The sequence below is a fragment of the Monopterus albus genome, unplaced genomic scaffold (assembly GCF_001952655.1).
Source record: "Monopterus albus unplaced genomic scaffold, M_albus_1.0 scaffold572.1, whole genome shotgun sequence".
In the NCBI taxonomy this organism is placed as follows: domain Eukaryota; kingdom Metazoa; phylum Chordata; class Actinopteri; order Synbranchiformes; family Synbranchidae; genus Monopterus; species Monopterus albus.
Window position 1 is genome coordinate 39,170 of NW_018128452.1, and position 19,593 is coordinate 58,762.

The 19,593-nt window shown below is 39.5% G+C and overlaps 1 protein-coding gene across 3 annotated transcripts; it reads right to left on the reverse strand.

Moving 5' to 3' along the window:
* Positions 1-500: 500 nt before the first annotated feature.
* On the reverse strand, positions 501-17,335 carry fli1rs (Fli-1 proto-oncogene, ETS transcription factor-related sequence). 3 transcript variants are annotated; one of them, XM_020588608.1, is made up of 10 exons: positions 17,159-17,335; positions 10,721-10,926; positions 9,814-9,980; positions 6,134-6,337; positions 5,833-5,907; positions 3,587-3,655; positions 3,349-3,411; positions 2,259-2,306; positions 1,926-2,012; positions 501-1,503 (listed from the first exon to the last, which is right to left on the reverse strand). In XM_020588608.1, the coding sequence occupies exons 1-10, from the start codon at positions 17,174-17,176 to the stop codon at positions 980-982; spliced, it is 1,461 nt and encodes a 486-aa protein (XP_020444264.1). In that variant the 5' UTR covers positions 17,177-17,335; the 3' UTR covers positions 501-979. The 3 variants fall into 3 exon arrangements, with proteins under 3 accessions (XP_020444264.1, XP_020444265.1, XP_020444266.1); XM_020588609.1 differs by lacking the exon at positions 17,159-17,335 and adding an exon at positions 16,625-17,021; XM_020588610.1 differs by lacking the exon at positions 1,926-2,012.
* Between the last annotated feature and the right edge of the window lie 2,258 nt (positions 17,336-19,593).

Below are 19,593 nucleotides of genomic sequence, written 5' to 3' on the forward strand. Positions count from 1 at the left end.
TTGGTACAAACTGCAATTTGATACTACCTGTATTTGTCACTTGCCACATTGAATCTGTATCAGTTGTTTTGTTAAAGAAATAGTTCAACATTTTTGGAAGCAAGTTATTTGATTTCTAGTGAAGATGAGATGATCATTACCACTCCTATCTAATCCTTTAATATACTGTGAAGCTCCAGTCAGCCAGTTAAATTGGCATAAACCAGTGTGTTACACAGACTAAACCAACAAGATTTCATATATTAGTAAGATTCACAGTAGGTGCTGTTTGGTGGGTTTTATTACTCTGCACGGTCAGAAGCTGTGTCGTTGTGCAAGGCTAAACTAATCAGCTGTAGCGCCATATTGAGCAGACAGGTGTGAGAGTGGCATAGTATCTAACTCTCAGCATGAACTGAATAACCATCTATCCCACAAAAAGAATAGACTTGTAAAGCATCGTGTCAATTAACAAAAAGACAATGCTTCTGTACAGAATCTGTAAATGATACAGGAGTCCATTTTCATCTATAAGCATGATTTATTAGCTTTACATAATGAGTATGCTTTATTGCTACATGGCAGTCATTCTGTACAATTTCTCTTTTACAAATGTCAGGTCATTTAATGTAATACTTGCGTTTTTGACCTATGAAGGGAAAAGAGAAGACCATTATGCTACACACACAGTATGCTGCTGCACAGACACTGCTGGTTCCATTAAAATCTGAAAAACCATTAATATATTGTCATCAGTATATTCAGAAAGATCTCAGCAGAGTAGAATACCAATCTATTCATGACGGAGTTAATTTACCCTCATGATTTGTGAAGTCTTGAAGTATCTTGACAATGATGGTATTGTAATGCCCTTATAAATTCGCAGCATCATATCACCTTAGTTTTAGGCGGGGTTTGGCTCAGGTACATCCTGAATGGAGTGTAGCACACTTGGGTTCATCTCCCATGTTATCCCTTCCGAGTGTGAAAGGTATAGTCCTCAGTAGTACGAACTCAGGTGGGAGTGAGTGGCAGGATGTCTGGTCATGGCTGAGCCAGAGTAGATGGGGCTGCTGGGGGAGTTCCAGTATGTAGTCGGAGGACCGAAAAAGTTGCCGGGGGAGACGGGCATAGGCGGAGGATGGCCACCCATGAAGTTCATTTTAGGCTGGTGGCTGTGGTAAGGCTGGACGTAAGACATCTCAGTCTGGTACTTAACAATCCCACTTTCCGCCGCATGATTCTGGTGTGCCTGCGAGATGCCTTGGAAGTCAAATTTGTAGGCGTAGCGCTTGCCATGCACCTTAGTCATGATGTTCTTGTCATAGTAGTAGCGCAGAGCACGGCTCAGCTTGTCATAGTTCATGTTGGGCTTGCTTTTGCGCTCGCCCCAGCGCTTGGCCACCTCATCAGGGTCAGTCATCTTGAACTCACCGTTGGTGCCTTCCCAGGTGATGATGGCAGCGTTGTTGCTGTCTGACAGCAGCTCCAGCAGGAACTGCCACAGCTGGATCTGCCCTGAACCTGGGAAGAGAAATGATAAGGAGGCATTTAAGAATTGAGAACTGACAAAACTAGGCATAAAATGTACACAATTACCAGTAGTAGCTGTGTGAAATGTGTTGAAGAATCTTTATTCTTTGACTTGTTAATACAGAAACATTTTGCAAGATGTAAATATGAAGGAACGAGTACCAAGTAGACCTTAAAATTAACAATAATGTTTTGAATAAAGGGGAAAAAACCTCTCCACATCTAGTTATTCCAGGACCTTGGACAGCTCCTTGATTTTTTTTTTTTCTTTTGACAAAGTACACTGGAGTTTTGATGTGGCTGTACTGCTTAACACATTAAGTCAACATGCTTGATTTATTATTATTTTTTATTCCATTTTCCAAATGTGACCTTTTCACTGTGTGACTTGGAGGAAGTGACAGACAACCTACCCACAGGCCTGTGAGCGCTGGGGTCAGGGAGCTTGTATGGACTTTGTTTGCCTGTTCGGTTCTTGGGTGAGCTGAGGGCTTGGCTTTCTGTGAGGAAACAGCAGGCAAACAGTCATTTTGGTGAGAGGGAAGCCAGATTTCATCCTGGTGTAAGTGAGCGTGATGCAGTTCTGCTGACACAACAGGTGTTGCTTGATGTCCACTTATTTTGAAAAGTAGTGTGTGCACGTGAGCCAGCCCTTGTTTGCATTTCTCTTGTGATGCCAAAGCAGACAGTGTAAAGGCCTCATTTGTGTCAGTTTTGTTGGTTTATCTTGTGGTTTAGATTCTTACCTGGGTTGGCTAGTCGACTGCTAATGGGCCCTAATGTCTGATATGGGTCTGAAAAGAAGAAAAAGCATTATTTTTATGTAATCCCTGTTGCAGATGCCAATTAAGCCCAAGCCTTAATGTTCACACTTCTCCCAAATTTAATCTCAAATTTCTTCAAGATTAAATAAAACACATTTGACATTGTATTCATTACAAGTCTCTGTTCTAGTACTTGGACAAAGTACTCATTTTTATGGAGTGAAATATTGAAATCACAGCCCACATCTCTGATGTTGGGCTCACTGACAGACAGATCGGCTAAATCTGTCACTTGATACACATGGATATTAGGTCAAAACAAGAAATCAACTAACATGAATACAATGTCAGGTTACATGAATGTCATAAAGCAGAATTGGTATTAAGGCTGGTTATCAGACTATGACATCAAAAGAACGTTTCAAAGGCTTATTGTGCATTATGTTTAGCAGCATGGCTCTAGGAATGGTAACGCAGGTCAGTCGGCCACCCGCTGAGATATCTCAACAGCTGTTTGAAGAATTGCCATGAAATTTTGTAAAGACATTTATGGTCACCAGAGGATGGTTTTAATAACTCGGAGTTTTCCTGTGGTGCCCCCATGAGGCTGACTTGTGTGGTTCTGAGTGACACAGCACTACAGCCTTTGATCAGATTGTCATGGAAATTGGTACAGGTATTTATTTCCCCCTCAAGATGTACTGTAACAACTTAGTTTAGCCTTTCATCTAAGGGCAGCATCAGGTCAAGATTTGGTCAATTCTACTAAAAACTAATGACATTCCCATCAGCCTCAGCTGTACTTTGCTAGTTAGCAAATGTTGGCATGCTGACACTCTAAAGTATACAAAATACACCTACTTGGCATCAGCAGGTTAATGTAGCATTGCCATTGTGAACATGTTAGCATTCCACTTGTTAGCATGTAGACTCTTGGTCTAGTTTTAAATAGCTCCAGAAGCATAGCGATTTTGAGGTTTTAGCATCCTCCCCAGCACAATGTTTGTACTGAGGCCTCTGCTTAAAAGTTCAAGGGATTAAACATGATATTTGGTACTAGTGGTCTTCATACCTTGCACAATTCTTGAAACAGGCTCTGTAACTCTTGTGCTGTGTTGGTGCTCCATGGAAGAACCTAAAAATCCAAAAGGGAGGTAAAAAAAATACATAGGTGAATTTGTTTGATCATCAGTTGTGGCCTAGATTTGAATTCAGTCTATTTATATACAAAGCCAGCAGTTGTTCATGCATGGAAAAAAAATGCATCATGATCATCAGTTTCATATCGGTGTCAGTTTTAGTTGTCATACCTTTAGACATGGCAGTCATGGTGTTTGTCGGCCAACTGTTTCTGCGGCTGATCTCATCAAAACTGCTCTCTGCACACACAAAATAAAAAAGGACGAGATGAGACACTCGCAGGAACATGGCATAAAAAGGCCTTGAAGTTGACACTGGGAGATGTGAGCTGTACCACGGTGGAAGTCAGTAAATTGAGACCAAGCTAAGCGTTTGGAGTTCTAAAGACGACCCGTGGTTTCTTCAGTGAGCGTTCTTTTGTTTAGGCCACCCCTGTCGCCACAAAATTGTGAATTGTCCCAGGAGCCGGACCCATACCCCACATTTCCTGTGCCGGTGCAGCTGTTTCCTGTCTGAAACTGGCTGTTGAGTTTTGGACTCAAGTTTTTTGTCAACTGAGGCCAAAGCTGTGCCACTGAACCTTTTAGACTCTTGAAACTGTACAAGACTGTTCTGAAACTCAACACATTATTCTTAAATCCATAAATCATTCAAGTAGTTTTTTTTTTTTTTTGTGACCCTGAATTCTGAGGTTTTAATTCATACCCAGACACGCTCAGACTTCGAAATACAACTAAAGGGAAATGGTATTTGAATAATGCTGAGTAAAGTTGTAAATTGTAATGGAGTGAAAATGAGTTTTCCCCACTTCTTGGTCTGTTACATCTTATATATAACCAATGTTGGAAGAAGTACGCTGATCCTTTATTTGAGTAAAAGTATACAACAATCTTAAAATCACCCTTTACAAGTATTACCTGCTAAATATAGGTGTGTTCTACCAAAATGGTCCCAGTGACTTGTATATTATGGTTAATGCTGACTCATCAATGTAGAATCAGCATTTTACTGTTATCACGTGTCAGTGGAGTTGGTTTTAATGACTTTATATACAGTTAGGTGGTTTATTCCAGCGGTCAGGCCCCTCTACAGTATCACATGATAAATGCACACTAGGCTTTGTGAGGTAGTCAGTGAGGTGGGGAAACAAGACGACCACTGTTCTGATTTACACCTGTCAGCCATAACTTTATGACCACTGACAGGTGAAGTGTCGGGTCTTGTTGCGTGTTATCGGTCTGCAGTGGTTAGTACCAACACTGGTCTAAGGAAGGACAAACGGTGAACCTACGACAAGGTCATGGTTGCCCAAGGCTCACTGATGATGACTTTGACAAACTATGAAATAAACTTTTAAATTGTGTTAATCCTTTTCAAAAGATTCCATTTATTTTGAATCCTTGTTAAATTGGTTCAAAATGAGAAATACTGTACATTGGTCTCAGATAGTGGTGATATTGCATCTAGACATTTCCCTCACTTGTCCTCACAACCACAGTTTTCACTCCTTTTACATAATTAAATTTGTATTAATATTTTGGACTTCTATAAACATTGCTTTTTTGTTTAAATTAATAATAGATGGTTTTACCTCTTTGGGCCTTGGAACAGTTATTCTGATGTAACTGTATAAGATGTTTAGAGGGAAAATCTGTTAACTGAGGACAAACATGAGCATATAGTGGAGCAGAGGCTTGAAGTAGCATAAGATGTTTAAGTGCGGTAACAAAGTAGTAAATGTGCTTGGTTTTAGGTGTGACTTTTTTTTTTTTGCTTTATATTGAATAATAATCCTGAATGCAAAGTGCCTGGAAAATACTGTGTATTTCTTTGCATGTTTACATTGAAGTCTCATTACATTTTATTAAAATACATTTATAAAATTCCAACCACAAACGCCATCGCATGTGACAAGCTCACAACTTTATTTCTGCTGTACAATTTTGTGGTGACCTCATTTTAGCCATTTTTAAGAATCACCCTCAAACTTGTCTCATTTCACAGCACTCTCACCCTCACATCCTGTCTAAACTGGGACTGTATTGGTAAAGTGTAGAAGAGAAAAGAACACCGCTGTGACTGAATAAGACAGAATCATAATTAAAGTTTAGAGACATTCTTTGTTATAAAAAGTTGTACAATTAACAAACTCATCGAAACTGCTTCCTGGTTTGATCAGGCTTCATTACCAGTGCTGGAAATGTAGGCAAACAGTCTCAACTGTCATCAGATCTTGATTTAAATGTTGCTTATCCCTGATTTGGAGCATTTAAGTGAAATAACCAGAGTAGTTGTATACTGTATCCTAGTACTGTTCATATAGGAGCCCATTGCTACAGCAAGAAGCTCGCTGAGAAAACAGGTTTTTATGGCATTTTTAATGAAAGTTTTAGAGAGGATGAAAAGAAGATCTCACCTGCTTTCACCTGTAGTCTGGGTTGTTGTGGAGGTGTGTTGTTGGTGGGAGTTGAGTACGAGAACGTCGGGCTACCTGAAGCAAAGCAGGACCAGACAGAGCCAAGATTATCTTTTTTTTTTTTTTTTATTGCTAAAAAAAAAGGCCACAGAGGTATTGCAAGGTGTTTCAGTTATTTTGTCCACATCCTCATTGAGGTTAGTGCCACAGAACAATGACAAACATTTACAATGTCAAACTCTGAGAGGCAATGAGAACCAAACAATGCTATCGACTAGAGAGGGAGATGTCTCAGCCTTACTCTGCCGGAGGTAATTGAGGTGCGAGAGCAAGATGTCTGCGTTGTAGGCCGAAGTGAGACGCATCATGTCATCCTTGGTCATCTTGCACAGGGCCTTGCCATCCAATGGCTGAAAGAGCATGACGTCCACCTCCTCCAGGACGTACTCCTTGATTGCCCAGTCCAGCCACTGTCGCACATGGTCCTGTGTCCAGACCTCGGGATCTGGCATCAGAGGGTGAAGGGAGGAGAGATGTAAAGTAATGATCATGAAAGACCCTGGCTTCATGGTGTCTCACTTTGTTATAGGACTGTGAATTATCTTGTAGCTGGTTGGAGTTTGCACCTACTATCTGAACTTGTAGACAGAGAAATGCTATACTGGCTTTGTTGGTTTAAAAAGTCACAAACAGGAAGTTGTAGAAGGTAGTCATACAGAAATGATCAGAAATGACTGTGGTCAAACTAGTAGCATTTGCATAATAGATTTCCTGTGCAGATTCTTAATCCTACACTCAGTGTTTGGCTCATTAGTTACTTCACGTGGATGTCTGAGCGTCACCAAGCAGAATGATGTATGTGCAGTGTTAGGCACATTTTCTCTGTGCTTAGCTTAAGTTTAAGACGTTAATACACAAGCATGATATTTTCCCATCTAACTCTTGACATCTCTAGTAGTTTTGAGGTCCAATATCTACAGTCCTAACCCACTGAAAACTGTGAGTAGTTTGTGGTTATACAGGAATTTGTTTGTTGCACATGAAGGAGCTGATTAACACCAGAAACTGTTTAGATATGAATATTAGCTGTGACACTTGTGATTTTGATACCGATTGTAAAATGGATGGTAGTGTGAGTGTAACCGCTTTGTGGTTTTGTCCAACTTGAAATCAGTCAAAACAGGTCCCGTGTTTGCTACCTTTTTTTTGTCATGTATATTTCTGGTTTTAAATTTACATTTAAATAATAACCATACATAAAATAATCCAGCAGATTACTCAATAATGAAAATAATGCTTAGTTGCAGCCCTAGTTTAAGGTTTTATTTTGGGTGTATGAAGGGTATTTGTTGCATGTGTAATGTGGTGGTACACAGCTGACTGCATTAAACATTTATTTATAGATAGTTTTACATAAAATTTTGCACATTTGTTGTAAGGAGATGCATTTCAATAGGTGTTTTTATTTGTTTAATTAGATAATATCATAGCAATAAAGTTCATCTGACATGTTTTATGGTTATGTTAATGCAGCTCAGCAATTAGTTAAGAATTAGGGAAATATAATCTTAGTAAATTATAAATAACTAGAAATTTTAGGATTGACATTTGCATGCTTTTTAGATTCCTCTTTATTAGAGGAGATGCTAAATTTAAGGTACTATGTTACTTTGCCTAATCATGTTATGACTGAACATGTACTTGGCTCTTCGTTTAAAAAAAAAATAAAATAAAAAAAACTTGTGGACATGACTGTTGTAGTTACTGTGCTTCTTTCTCTTGATTTGTATCTTTTTTTTTATCCCACGACTCTAACATTTTAACTGTTAATTTTAGGTTAAATATGGTCTTAATATCTTGGTACAGTATTAAAATAACTCACCAGTCTAATTCAGGAATGTAAGCCCATTTCCAGTAGAAGACAATGACTGTGTGCTGTGAATTGCCCGTAATATTGGTCAGGGGGCTTTGTCGTGAACAGAGGCCACCACACCCTCAAGTCCTGATTGTGCTTGTTTAACACGTTACTGTGATACAATATCCGTGTATTATAAAGCAGAATAACTCTGCAGTGGTGACTCAGTGCCGAAGATTGTTGGATTTGACCAAGCTGAATTTTAAATCATCCACTTCTCTGAAGTGGTGTCCCTCCAGACATTGACTCACTGAAAAATGCTGCTTTGAACTACTCATTTAATAAGTTTTAGCATGGGAACTGTGCAAGATGGAGAACAGAAGATATGTCATCAGTTTAGCTTTTGGGTAACTGGACCTGTGATTCATTCAAATAGCTGGTTGTCTAAGCCTTAACCATATGACCACTTGGATAGTAATGACACATCACCATGTTTCCTCCAGGTCGGTGGTATTCCTCTGCAGATAAACAGGGAAATCCACTGCCTTTATTTAGCTGACAGCTGACTCTTTCAGGATGAACGTTCAACAAGATGTTTAGATCGAATATGAGGTGGCTCAGCTCCATGGTTTGCTCAGCTGAAACACACAGGTGCCTTGTGCAAATAAAAGCTTTTTAACTTTGCCAACTGTGGCATTATTTGGGAGACCTTTTGGACAAATTTTACTTTCACTGTCTGTGAAACATTAACACATCTATCACGTTTGATTGTTCAAATTTATCTGACAGAGCAGTCTCCTATCTTTTAAACATGAGTCTATATATTTGATATTGTCAGCAAATCTTTATCAACTTAAACCAAAGCCCATTTGTTCCTACCTAAGATGTAAATGTTTAAAAGAGTGTCACAAATAGTTATTCTTTTATAATAGTATAATAACTACAGCTGGGGGCTGTAGTTTTTAGCAAGTGTTACTCAGGATTAAATACAGAATTTGCTGGGGCTTATTTTCTGCTGCAGATCAATATTATTTACAGCAGCAGAATGGCATCTATGAGATAAAATAAACTACAGTGTCCATGATCATTGTAATGAAGGGACATGCCAGGCAGTGCAGCAGCATAGCTGGGGATCTAAAGGAATAAGAAATGTCAGGCTTTGGATACACAGTTGGTGCTTGTTGGTAGCATCAATTCATTGTTGTTTTTATTTTTTTTCCCATTTGGAAAACTATGGCCGTTCATCCTCTGAGAATCATTGCAGATGAATGTCTGGGCTTATGAAAATCCTCTTTTCACTAATGGTGTCAAGTCCGGGTTGAAAAGGGAAGCGGGGCAATTTAAACATGAAAATGTCCACTCTGGCTCATCCCACATCTATTCCTGCTTGTTCTCTGTCTTGTTAATGTCACAGTTTTATGTACTAAAGTTACACTTTGGGCTTCAGCCTTAAATGACCCTGATGTAATGTTCAAGCAGGTGATTTCTGCAGGAGTTTGCAGAAGAAGGGTGTGATGCACAAGCACTGTGCCCTGATTCAGCTACTAATATTGCACAAGCCCATTGTGTGCTAGTTCTTGGGAAACTTTCTTGTGATGGGGACAGTCTGGTGTGAGTGATGGAGGAAGTACCCTTACGTAAGTAAAACAAGCAATACCACAGTATTAAGATACTCTGTACAATGGTATTGGCATCAAAACATGCTTAAAAGTACTCATTGAAGTGAAGCACTCATTATATAGAAAAACATAAATATGTATATCATATTATTGGATTATAATTATTGTGTACATAACTAAACGTTGCAGCTTGAAAGGGGGAACCAGTTTTAACTAGCTTATATGTATTGGTACTGCTGGAAGCTTGTGAATTGTTCACTGGAGTTCAAAAACACCATTGATGATGCTGTATTTTATATTTATTAATCTGATTCTAAAAGTAACTAGTTATCAAGTAAATGTAGTCAAGTAAAAATATTTGCCTCTAAAATTTAGTGAAGTCAAAGTATGAAGTAGCAGAAAATGAAAATACTCAAAGTACAAATGGCTCAAAATTGCAGTGTACTTGACTAAATGTACTTGGTTACTTTCTGCTACTGCTACCAACTCGTGAACGAGTCGGCTCACCTGCAGGCACGATGACCCTCTTCTCCTCTGTGGCATTGCTAGGCGGGGTGGTGGTCTGGGGACTGACACGCGGCTCCGGGTATGAGGCCTGGTATGGCATCGGGGCCCCGTCGTTGCTCATGTGTCTGGAGCGTTTGGTGACACTGCAGTCGACAGGGGATTCACGGCTAAAATGAACAGAGAGGAAGCATTTTGTAAGGAGCCGAGGACTGCTTCAATCTTTTAATGTCTTACAAAGCTTGTAAATGTTCATCAGAGTGAGTCCACTTCATTTATGCAGCTGTCACAACTATCTTTTCAAATAATGAATTACTGTGGTTATTAATCATTGGCAACTGACCATAGATTTCAGTTTCAGCAGGGTGCAAGTGCATTTCCTCTTGCAGTGTTTGCAAATATCTTTAGCTGACAAGATATAAATGTAGTCCCAAGCAACACTATTCCAGTGAAGCGTCTTGTGAAGTGTCTTATAAAGCGTAGGCTGGTAGGAGGTTTGAAATTAGCCTAGCTATATAAAGTGTTTGCTTTATGCGTCACTAAATTAAAGTGGTTTGCCCACACAAATTACTATTTAGATTAGTTGCTACCAGACTATGTTCACTCAGTTTAAAATCCATTTAGAGCTGTATTTAGGTGTGGTTATACCTGAGTTAATCTCTGAATAAAACCTCCTATGTAGCAATGATGGAAGAAGCACTCGGGTCCTTTACTTAGGCAAAAGTACCAATATAAAATTATTCACCCATCAGTGGTGATTAATAATGACATAATTATATTTGGTAAGTGAACAATAAACATATTTTTAGGGTCTGGAAAAACCCTTATCATTGACATGGACTGTAACAAAGGTACAGTCAGATAATTTGGGAACCCGTGCTCCCCTGTGGCCCAGCTGCTCCTGACTCACCTGGTTCCATTGACGTGTTCGCTCCTTTTCCCAGGGTTTTGTGCCGCTGACCCCACCCACTCTGGCTCAGTGGGCTCGGGACTCTGCTCGGAGGCCTGGCTGAACTCGCTGGGCGACATCATCTCAGCCTTCATATGCATGGCTGGGGCCGCAGGGTAGGCTGGCTCGTATATGGGCTGATCCTCACTCACCACGGACAGCGCTTCCTGTCAAACAGAGCGGCAGCGGTCAGTGTGTGCCATTAATGTGCCAGGTCACAACCTGTGGAAACTTTCACAAACAGACTTTATTCCACCTAAGAGGCTTCATTAGATATGAACAGAGGTAAAACTTCACAAGCTGTCAGCGCTGTAGGGGTTAAAACACAGTGTAAAGACTGAAGATTGATCTGAATGTTGAAATCAAAATATTTTAGTTTTTCTTCAGTGGTGGCAATTGGCTTTTTTTATTTTATTTAAATTGTTGGTGGAGAAGAGAACTTAGTACATGACACCAGTGCTGTCCCTTATGAAGCTGTGAGTTAACAAAATTATTAACCTTAGTTTGCAGAGGAATGCAGACAAATTAATAGTACCTAAAATCATATCAACAAAAATGAACATACACAATTCTTTAAGGCTAAAAGAGTTTTTCGCCAACTTTGGATAATTAGCTTGAAACTTTTAAAAAATCATTCCTGAAATGTGAAGACTAACTCTGAGAAATGATTATAAAAAAGTAAAATTAATATCTTGTTATTCAAATGCTATTTTTATTGTTAAAACTGCTTTCTTTGAATTCGGCCTGTCCTCTGTACATGCTTAGAGGTATTTTGACTTTTACTTTAGATTTTGAGAGTTTTTTTTTTCCTCTACGTCATGTCTTTCCTAGCTCTGTCAAGAGTTCAACTTCTAGTCACATTGATGTTTAAATGCTTAAAAAATCAGTGTAGTCTCCCGTGAAAACGTCAAATCAGAATTTATTTATATAGAACTTCTAGAAAACCTTGTTGACTGAAGTACCTCACACCATCAGAGAATAAATGCAGACAATATAGCATATATAGAAAAGACACCAACAATATAACATACAAAGAGGCATAATGTATGGTTGCATTATATTGTGTCAGACCACTACGAAAAGCACTCTGGAGTGAATTGGAAAGTGAGCTGCCTAATCTTTAAAGAACATCAGTAACTTTAACCACAGTTTTATTTTGTCGTTAGGATTGGGGTTGCGTGGGGAGGGGTGTTAGCTCAAGGTGGAGTCTAATCAAGATTTAGGTCCGTCTTCCTGTGTTCAGCACCTTCAACGAGGCCCCAGAACCTCCTAAGATGTCACTTACATCCCACGCACTTGGGAGAGCAAACACGGGACCTGTTGTTCTGTCTGCCGCTCGAATTAAACGTGTGCATGTGTGATGTGACCACAGCAGTGAGTGCATGTGCGTGTTTGTTTAGAGGAGTTGTGCATTGTCTTTGGGTCTTGTACGTCAGTGCTGTGCTTTTTCAGTGGCCTACAGGAAACCTGGCCGCCATGTGCAGAGGAACCTTTTGGCATAGGCCAAGGGAGAGGAAATGGTAGAGGAGGGGGGCGCAGTGAAAAAATGTGGGTCATTTTTAAGCTAGAAAACAATCCTAAAGACCTGTAATCAGGGGGAGGAGAGGGGGTTGGGCTCACTGCACAACAAGAAGAGTACAGCTTTGATTGAAGTGCCGACCTCGCATTGTTTTTCTTTATTATTATTATTTTTTTTTACTCTTTGGTCTTTTTTAGCACAATTGTTGCATGAGCATTGTTAACCGCATCCTAATGCATGGCACACAGTTGGCATTTCCTCGAGGCTGCAGAGAAACTGATACTGAAGTCTGCAGTGTGTGGGATTCCAGCAAACTGCTGCTGCTGCAGCATGGAGCCTTTGCTGCTCTGTAGTAGTGCACCCTTTTTTGAAGTAGCGTCAGCTAAACATGTCAGTTCTAAGTCTACATTTTGATTTCACTTCAAGTATGTTCTGATAATTAATGTTTTGTTAATGTGTTTAAAAAAGTTCTGATAAGTTAAGATTTGAATATGCATGATATAAAAAGCCTGGTGCTCCTATCAACAGTGTGCTATGCAGCTGAGCCAGGACCAGTTTGTACTCCATGCATTTTTCTTCTTTGTCAAAATCTAGCCACTTCTTTACCCATAATGCAAACTGACCGCCAGCAGTACATTTGGAAATTCAGTTATGCTATTTTACAGTAGTAGCACCTGATTATTGGGGTATTGGAGCCTTGAGGCTCGAGCAGAGATGAGGATCAGGCTGCTTAGGTCTCCCCAAGTGTTCTCATTTTCAAACTTGTAGTCTTGACTCATTCGATACTGACTCCAGTGATGTCACTTGAGGCAGTTAATCAGATTTGTTGCAGCTCCATCTGAAGCCAGAAAAGACTTTTTAACAACTGTTTCCCTGACTGCAGTAGGACTCCTGCTCTTTGATGTGTAAAATTGAGTGGACTTCCCCTTTAAATGTAGAACAATGTAGATGAATAAAAACAAATTATTAGTTTAGGGCTATAAATGAAGTTAGTGTCAACTTTAGGTGATGGAGATCTGAATAGGTATATTAACTACAAGCTACAATATGTTTATTAAAAACCATTTTTCATGTGTTGAGCAGGACTTCACACTGTGCTCAGCTTGTTTTTGACTGCAAGCTCTGTTTTCTTCTTCAGCTGATTGCTTCGGTTGTGTTGTCCTCTTTCCTCCAGTCATCCTCTCACACACTGGGTGCCAACAGAGGCCCTGAACTCTGCAGAAGTGAAACAGTTGCCTGAAACTGCGTTGTACAGGCTGTCAGCAGCAAATTCTCATGCATGATAGCGGTTAAAGAGGATTTTCTACTTTTTGTCTGTGATCAGCACTCAAAACTATTATTATTGTGACTCACAGCTGCTGATCACGTTCAGTTTTCAGCTTTGTACATTCAGTGAAAAGCTGACGCTCTCAAACACAAACTCCTGCTCTTTATCTTTCTTTATCTTCCCTTTGTGCACACTCTCTCTCTCTCTCTCTCTCTCTCTCTCCTCTGCACACTCATACAAATATACCAAAATGCGGTATGAACCGCTAATGCCACAACTGACTTCCTGTTCAATGTGTTCAGCCTGCTGTTGCTCAGTGACACAAAACTGCTTCTGAAAACATGACCTTCTTGAGGTTGGCGCTACCTTGTGCCTCGATGTCCTAAAATTTACACTGGTTGTGTTTAGTTTAATAGTAAACACTTTGAGCCTCTTCACTTGTAGAGAGAGCACAAACATGAAGTCTTGCATGGAAACATTTTGACGTGGCTTCATGTCAGCAGCTTTGCGGGTTGCATCATGCAGGTCTTGCCCAAACCAAGGGCTTGTTTACAACACGGATGATCATACTTCTTAAGTCTTTAAAAAAATATATATTTTGGATTCACAGTTTTATTGCAGGCAAAGGCACAATCTCCGTACAATACCGCCATGTTTGACTCCAGCTCCAATCATGTTTCTAACATGTTGAAATCACTTTTGGTAGATTATTAAAAGAGTATTACATCAGCCTGAATGAGATAATATTAGGGATTAGTCATGTTATGAACCAGACGTGGAAGGTGTTGGTAATGTTTTAAAGACAGAGGCTCTCAGTTTTAATTAAACTGGATAATACATTTTGCTCTGGATGCTAAGGATTATTTTCATTATTGATTAATTTACTGATTATTTTCTCAGCTGAACATTTGATTTGAAAATGTCAAACGGTGACGGATGGATGTGGAAAATCTTCTGGAGGCCAAGGTGACATCATCAGATGTTTAGTTTTTTCTAACCAAAAGTTGAACCCCCACCCCCACCCCCCCAAAAAAATCTGTTTTATTATCATGTAAGATGAGGAAAATCAGCACACTCACATCTGAGAAGCTGGAACCATCAAATGTTGACATTTTGGTTTGAAAGTGATTTAAATGACTAATTGATTCTGGAATATTGGCAAATTTGATGTCAGCTTATAAAGTGATGAACTGACTAACCATTTAAGATGTACTAGTAACCTACCTTAAAATCCCACCTCTTGGGGGTTGTGGGATAAATCTGAAATGATTGGTATGATTGAGAAGCTTTTTATTTTTGTTGAGATCAACTTTTTTTTTTTTTTTTTTTTTTGCTTTTTTTTCTTGTTAATGGATTATTTTATACCTCTAAGTAAATAAAAAGTAGGCTATACAAATACTTTTTGAATGAACTAGTCACAGTAAGTGGACATAGCACATGCAACTTGTGACTAGGGTTAGCCAAGAAGACTTAGCTTAAAGGGATGTTTTGGTTGATTATAAACCAAAAAGGTTATGAACCAGTGCCGCAGACTTCGGCCAAGGCTGTGGTTACCAACTAAATGTGCACAAGAAGCTAACAAAGTGACATATCTTGGAACAGTTAACATCCCTGATAAATAAATAATCCTCATTGCATTCATGCCGTTTTTGGTTACCACTCACACAGGATTTAGAATACTACATCTTCTAAAAATGGTAAAGAACATTTGTGTGTATTGTGTTTAGGAATAATTTTTCACTGCGCTCATGTTTACACTTTGCTCTACTGCAGAAAGCCTGTTACTTGAGGTATACTGTGACAAACTGATGCAGCTCCGTGTGTGGGAGGATATTTAAAAGAATTAAACCAACATTGTCACAAAATAAGGTGCAGCCTACAGTAACAGGTCGGGGATCAAGTTGTGCAAAGTCACAGCCCTTGTCGTCGCCATGTCTGAGGCAAGTGGGAGAAAGCAGAAGTAAAAGTTAAGGCAAGCTGATTTTGCAAAGGCTTGAGCAGCTGCGTTTCTGCTGCACAAACAACGATGTGGTTTTCACAGTTCGAGGCCTGAGAGCGCGCAGGTCTCTGTAGGCCGCGCACACGGAGCCAGGCCTGTTTCTCCTTCACTTCCCGGCCTGTGTCGAGCGGACAACGTAGAGTTAAACATGGCGACGCTTCAGTTTTACCAGTGCGTTTGTTTCTGGCGATGCTTTGCTCCCTTTTTGACCATTTCTTTCTGGTCCAGGGAGCGGAAATGTGTACGGAAAGTCTGGGGTTTGAGACAGGAAGCCTGCTGAGTTCAGATAACGACACCTGACAAGAGCTCCCGTTTGCAGCTATAAATTATAACCCAAAATAACCTAAAATACCCAATCTGCTGCTGAGTTCAAGAGAATTATGTGAATAATAAGTACGTTTTAGCTGCGAAAACTCCTCTAGCCTATCTAAACAGCATCCATCTTAAACGTGAAATAAAAACGTATTTTAAAGGACAAACTAAATTTATTTTCAACATCTCCAAACCTCGTTTTCTTTGTGTCATGGCGAAAATAATGCAAGTCGGTGGTGGGCATTTTAGTGTCCAACAGGCATCAACATGGGCCTAAATATATTTCTTGTAAACTGAACAGTGAATACTATATTTGTCCCTCTACCAAGGCCTATAAATGCCTTTATTCTAGTTTTACAAAAGGCCTAATAAGACATTAATGCTGGCTGAAATATCGTTATTTGTTATAATAATAAAGCATTTTTGAGAGACATTTAACATTTGGTCGATATTAGGAGAAATTTAGTTAAAAGGTTGCAGGGATGTTTTATTGCAATAATAAAAAATAAAGGCCTACAGGACGAATGTTGCATATTAAACTCGCATTGGTAAAAACAAATTCCTGTGTTTGTGGCAAACATCAGCAGATAAAAGTTTGCATTTCCTTCATTACGCAACAATCACTTTTCTTTGTGAATTTGATTAAAATGTGCGTCTTGGTTTGAATTCCTGACGTGAAGCCTTTGTTTCTGCCTTTCTTCGCAGACAAGATACAGAAACATTTAACGGGATTGTGGTGTCGCTGTAATAGTATGAAACGTGAAATACCAGTCATCTGATGGAAACGGATCCTCCTGCTCTTTGAAGCGACTCGCATTGTATCCAAATTCATCCATGGCGCCTTCAGGAACACCTGCCTTGTGCACGCCAACAAAGTTCTGTATTCCTTTACTGACTTATTCTTCTTTAAAGTAACCAATAGGCTAGCCAGTCTGCTAAGTGCTCAGTAATTGCGCTCTCCACCCGTTATTTTTGGTGTCTTGCCGTTCCGTGCATAGTGCGAGATGAGTTCGATTAAAGCAGCAATTCGGGGAAAAAGCAAACCCGTGCGTTTGGAGCTCCTCTTTTACGCGCCTAACCGGCCACCAATTAGTCTTTTTATCTGAGTGTAAAGATGTAGTGGTTAGTTGTGTTATTATAGAGCCGACATACAACCACGAACGGGAAGGAAGAGGAAATTTTGTACAAGAACGAAAGAGTGGGGAGTTCGCATCACTCGCTCAGCAGACTCAGGGCTGGTGTGGGTGGCCGCCTGTCATGTTCACCACCATCAGCAGCGTTAAAAACAAATCAAACACCTACCTTTATCGTACAGTCCATTGCAGCAGTCTCGCAATCTTTGGCATTTAGTCTTTTTGTAGATGTGACAGTTAATTTAGCCTTCTAATCTCACTTCAATTCATGCACGGGAGCATTGGTGCTATGGCGCAAACCATTGCAGTTACAATTTTTGCTCACAGACCATAACCGGATGGCAGTTTTTTCCCCTCTCTCTCGCTCTCTCTCTCTCTCTCTCGCTCTCTAAATTGGGAAGTGAAGTCACTCTTGACAAGCGTGAAGTCGTTTCTCATGAAACCAACATTCTAAATGCAAAACAAAAGCTCTTGTGTGTGTGTTTAGTGCGTAAACTCATATTTAAGGGCGCACCATGAGAAGTCAGAGCAGATAAACTTTCAGTTTTTGACACTGATCTTTAGTGTTTTGCAATAAACCACAGTGAAAATGAAAGGGGCCACCGCCTACCGAGTGCCCCTGAAGTGTCAGAACAAAAATTGCTTTCATGGTTTGTCTGAGATGGCTTGTCCTTGACAGGGGGTTTAACTACATTTTTAAAAATTACAAGATTTGTCTTTGTGCCTTAATGACATGTCGAGGGTATAAGTGGCTGAATGGCCAGGTACCAGATTGTTTACAGGTGTTTTAGTATAACCTAAAGTCAGAATTCATTAATACCTCCTTTATTCAATGTATGGGGATCAGCTGACCAGATAAAGTGAGAGAGTCCTTAGTTCTGACAAGCAGGTGTGAAAAGGTTTTATTTCACGAGATGCAAAGAGGAGGGATACATGCAGTTGAATGGGGTGAAAAATCCATATAGCACTAATAACAAAGCACCAATCAGTGTTTTATTTTACTGGACAGTGTTCAGTCACTTAACTGTGGATATCATGATTTCAGTGGGAGTTTGCAGTCACAGTTTATTTAGAGTCTTTTATGCTTAACAATGCATAAATCAGATATATTTGTCATTGTACAACAAAAGTGAATGCACTCCCTATTTGTGAATGATCTATAAAAGAAAAGTAAGATACTAAAACGGCATTAAATCACAAATCCATGAGTAAGACATTCAACGCTGGTCTGTCTTATTGCACATAATTCATATTTCACATCTATAAATTCAGGTCTTAATGGCATTTAGTACAACTATAGCTTTTGGATAAAAACAGTTTTTGAGTTTGTTTGTGATTTTACTGTCCTCTAACATCTATTGAAATGGATGCAGAACCAGCTGTATCATCTCTTTATACCACTTAGCTGTGATGGTACTGGACCTGACAGGTTGGCTGGAGAAACAGGTGTGTTGTGCTGTAATGGAGGTGGGGAGTGGGCTGCAGAGGCTCACTTCATTCTAACGTTACAGATTTTTCTGTTTCAAACTTGTAGTCTTCGGCCCTAGCTGATGCTGACTCAGGTGACATCGCCTGAGGCACTTTATGAGTGTTGATGCAGCTTCTTCTGGAGTCCTAAAAAGACCAGGCCTGGATGGAATGAGTAAAAACATTTGCCTGTGTTTTGTGTATATGTAGAAAGTCAGCCAGTACATTATCGAATATCCTATCGTTCCTCAGATTATTATGCAGTGTGCTTCGAGTAAAACAATTCTGAACAAAAATAAAAATAACCTCTTTAAACTCTTCCATAACTAAACAGTGCTGCAAAGTAACTACATTTACTGAAGTACTGCACTTCAATACAGGTTTGAGGTCATTGTTGGCTACTTCTTGAGTTTCTTCATATGTCATATTGCTCCACTTCATGTCAGATTGAAATATTGTAGTTTTTAACTTGACTAAATTTAACTTAGTGAAGTTATTAGATACAAAATCCACATTGAACAGATGAAATTCAGTGCATTGTGAAAACACAATGTAAAATTAACTAAATTGGCGTCAAATGCTGCTTGATGTATGGTTAATATACAGTATTAACGCTGACAGGAGCCATCTAATTATTAAAATAAAAAGCTAAACCCTTTAGGACTGAACATCCTACAGTTTTAAAATGGTCCACTGGGAGATTTAATGCAAACAGATTATACAAAAAGTAAAACCATGTTGCTCTCATCATTATTTTTGCCTGTCACTCATACTTTGGTAAGAGTTGACAATATTTAAAGATTAAAAGCACTGAATGATTTTTTAAAGGAAACGCAAGAACACAGCTCTTTGGTTTGAAAAAGAAATAAACAAGGGAGCACAGGTATGATTTAGGTGCTGAAAATTAGACTTATAAAAGCTTTAAATCAACTGAGATCGTTATGTTTAACGCATTAAAGGACACGTCGTCCCAAGTGCAATCAAAACCTATTTGTGGCGGATTCGGTGCCATCTGTTTAGCTGACCCACTGTCTGATTGTCCGAGGCGGATTCCTGAGCTGATAGTTCACTGCAGACGCTTCTTAGTCACTTTGTGTTGTGTAACTTTAGCCCGTTGTGTCCTTGTCTTGAGGTGGG